This window comes from Punica granatum, chromosome 1 (genome assembly GCF_007655135.1).
Source record: "Punica granatum isolate Tunisia-2019 chromosome 1, ASM765513v2, whole genome shotgun sequence".
Taxonomy (NCBI): Eukaryota; Viridiplantae; Streptophyta; class Magnoliopsida; order Myrtales; family Lythraceae; genus Punica; species Punica granatum.
Window position 1 is genome coordinate 8,613,925 of NC_045127.1, and position 3,527 is coordinate 8,617,451.

At 41.3% G+C, this 3,527-nt stretch overlaps 1 protein-coding gene across 1 annotated transcript; it reads right to left on the bottom strand.

Moving 5' to 3' along the window:
• Nucleotides 1-1,311: 1,311 nt before the first annotated feature.
• On the bottom strand, nucleotides 1,312-2,861 carry LOC116194639 (WUSCHEL-related homeobox 4). Its single transcript, XM_031523498.1, has 3 exons — nucleotides 2,519-2,861; nucleotides 2,055-2,357; nucleotides 1,312-1,873 (listed from the first exon to the last, which is right to left on the bottom strand). Exons 1-3 carry the CDS (start codon nucleotides 2,804-2,806, stop codon nucleotides 1,697-1,699), a joined length of 768 nt encoding a protein of 255 aa, XP_031379358.1. The 5' UTR covers nucleotides 2,807-2,861; the 3' UTR covers nucleotides 1,312-1,696.
• Nucleotides 2,862-3,527: the final 666 nt, after the last annotated feature.

Genomic DNA, 3,527 nt, shown 5'->3' on the forward strand with positions numbered 1-3,527 from the left:
GCCGTTTAGATTTAGCTTGGAGAAACATGATGCCACTGTTTAAACCATTTTTGTTATTTTCGAATCAAACCACAAGAATAGCCTATGAGCAGCATGGTCCCAGCCCGACACACCGAGGCATCAGATTCAACTGGATCCTTCGAACTAAAAATTAGAAAATGCATAGAGGACCCAAATCCCCCGTAAGCACATCCCGAAACTCTTGATAATACCACTGGATTTGAAAGCTCTTATGGGCGCACAAACAAGAATTAAAATTAGTTCACAGGCATTATCGCTAGTTCGATCTCGACTAAGATAATATCTTCTATTTTCTTTTTTTTCGGCGTGAACTATGATATTTGAAAGCCCGATTAGTCCCCGATTAATTTAGTCGAGCCAAGTCAGCCCTAAAGTTTTTTCAGTATGAATTTTTTACATTCACAAGTACTCCAACCCGAAATTTTACTTAAGCGAAATAAGTGCCGAAACGCTTGAACCAACCACGTTCGAAATATCTTTTATTTTCTTTAATGGAACGAAAACAAAAGAACTGCCCACTTGCTTCTTTGGTGCTACTCACAAATTCATTTGGCAGTTCTAAATTTAGTTAGGCATCCCCGTTATTTGGATGATTGTCTTGGTGCATGTTTGTCTCGATATGCTTGAAAGTCCATCACTAAAAACATGACTGTGGATGTCAAAATCATGCTTTGACAATAATATTTATTATTTTCAAATCCTGAGGGATCGATGCCTTTTTCCCTCCAAAAACAACTCCAACTTCTATGTACAAATGAATGATAATATTATATATATTTAGTGGCCCGCCATAAAACTATTGAAATGGAAAGGCATGTCTTTCTTTTTCTTTGACATTAACGAATGATGGGTTGATTTGCTAGCTGTGGCTGCTTTTTTTGCCCTCTAATTAGACGGAACTGAAGAAGAAAAATTGAAATTAAATAATTAATTATGCGTTTCCTTTCTTTTTGAATTTTTGGGAAGAGGACATATCTCTTTTTCAGGTTTTGATTCTTTAGGGTGAAGTAGGCTTAAGAAAAAGATGAAGAAAATAGTAGCTGCGTGGACTTCAGTGAGTATGTCCATTTTTTGCTTTTAACCTAAAAGCTTTCCTTCGATTCAAACGTTTTTACCTTTTCCTCCCTGGAGACAAAAGAATGCCATAGAATTATTAATCTAATTAGGAATAGTGAATCGAAGTGGTGCAATGTGCCTCCGATTTGGTCTCTCCCATGGCATGACCGACGATACTCACATAATGTGTTGTAAACCGTTAAGAATTCGATAGCTAGCAAACAAGAGAAACCATGGAAGGAAACATCGGAGCCCTCCTTTGATTACTAAGTCAGAAACGATAAGGCAGGAGCAGTAGTACAAGTAGAGTTACAACGTGAGACACTCATCCTCGATTTCCATGTCTTTCTCCTTTCCCGAGGTCAAGAAAGGAAGAAAAGGAACTTAAGAAAGAAAAACCACATCGAAGCGGAATCATTGGCGGGGTCAGGGCAGGATCAAGGTGAAACCATCGGATCTGTGATACCGCACTGAGATAGTTCCCACACATCCAGTGGCTTCACATTGGTCTATTTGGACTGATCATAATATATAGATGATAGAAGGTGTACGTGCGTAGAATCGACTAATTTCAGGAGGGAGAGCGGAGGGTGTTGAGTTACGGTTATTTCTAACCCTTTCATCTGCCTTCCGGGTGTAGAGGGAAGAGCTCCAGAGTTCTGTCTTCTCCAACACCTGCCTGATGATCTCTGCAAGACAACAGCTTGCTTTGATCTTCCTCCAAGAACTCAAATGCCCAGCTCCGACACTTCCTCTTGTACGGACTGTCCTCATCTCTAATTACTTCACTTTCCTCCTGTGTACAAAAATTGAATTATTACAACGTCCGAAACCCTTGATGTCATTATGCACGAGCAACGCCAAAAGGAAGAACAACACAGCTAGTCGATATGTATTTATTAGTTTAATCTTGTGTATGTATGTCTTGGCCGAACCCTAGCTTGAAGTTAAAAAAGAGAACTGTTCAGATCACACACCCTAGAAGTGGTGGTGCTGAGAGTTATAGTCGTAATGACGGTTGTAGGGGATGTCGGGGTTCTTGAGCAGTGCCCAAGTCCGAGGTTGTTGCGCTTCTGCTTTTGCCTCTCCCGAGCCTTGTGGTTCTGGAACCAGTAGAACACGTTCTTGCCCTCGATTTTTCCGTACTTCCTAAGCTGCGCCGTGATCTGCTCTATCTGCTGGGCGTTGGGCGTGCGCATACCGCCCCTATACAACATTTCCAGTATCCCAATCTGTTCTTGTGTCGGATTCCAACGCGTCCCTCCAGGATGCGTCTCCACCTGAACAACACATTATTTTATGCCAAAATTGTGAGTTTCAGTACATGTGTGACATCCTTTCTACCAGAATATCCACTCTACTTCGTAGCTAAAATATATGTCGACATGTTTTATTGTGAAAGGCTGATCGATACAGCCTATGAGAGGGGTGTGAGCCATACCGGAGGCGAGTCTCTCTTGACATCGTTGTCGGGGGAGCTACTACCGAGCTTTCTAGGGCCGCTCTCGGGTCTGATGAAGCTCTTGAGATCAAAAGCCGAGGACACAGTGGAGGCAGGACTAGATTCAGGGGAAGAGAGCTTGGGGGCGAGGGGGCGGAGACGCTTGCAACTAGCAGCAGCGGCGAGGGAGAGGCCGGAGGGCTCATGTTCAGGGCTGGCGGCAGCCCAGAGCCCACGTGCGAGCTGGTGAACCTTCATTGATGCTGCGGCTGCTGCTTTGCTTCCCATGTGTGGGCTGTAGCCGTGGGGATGGATGGATGGAGGAAGAACGAATGATAGGGAGTGGTAATTATATACTCCTCACAAAAAACTCTCCAAAAAGGAAAAACAAAAATTAAAGTTAGAAAGAAAAGGAGAAAAATTACTAAAAGGAAAGGAAGTGGGAAATTAATATGTGAGTGTGTTGTTGGGTGCTGTCAACAGAATACCCCAAGACCAAATGATGAGGTGAGGTTGACTTAGGGATTTTCCCCTTCCTTGGCCCCCTTTTGTGAAAAAGCAAAAGAATTCATTTGCCAAAAAAAAAAAAAGTAATTTGATTTCTGAGGTAAATCTGGTGAATTAAGGTCATGGTTGTCTGATGATCTGACTCCTTATCTGTACCTTAAAAACCGGGGGATGTTGGGAATTTTAGGTGGCTAGCTTCTCTAATGTTACTTTTTAACCAACACATTGTGCGGGTAATCTTTCCTACAAGCTTATTATATGAATCAAATATAGTCGGGGAAATAGTTTTAGAATAGTGATATAATGTACCGATTTGGAAATCAGAGTTTCTAAAGAGTTCAATCCGAGACTTATATACATTTTAATGTTCTTTTCTTTTCTTTTTTTTTGTAAGCCATCCTTATGAAAAAAAATTGAAATATAGCCTTTTTTTTAAAAACAAAATATAGTCATTTCCATAATTCTCAATCTAGTAAGAGTGATGGAAAATTTCAATATATTT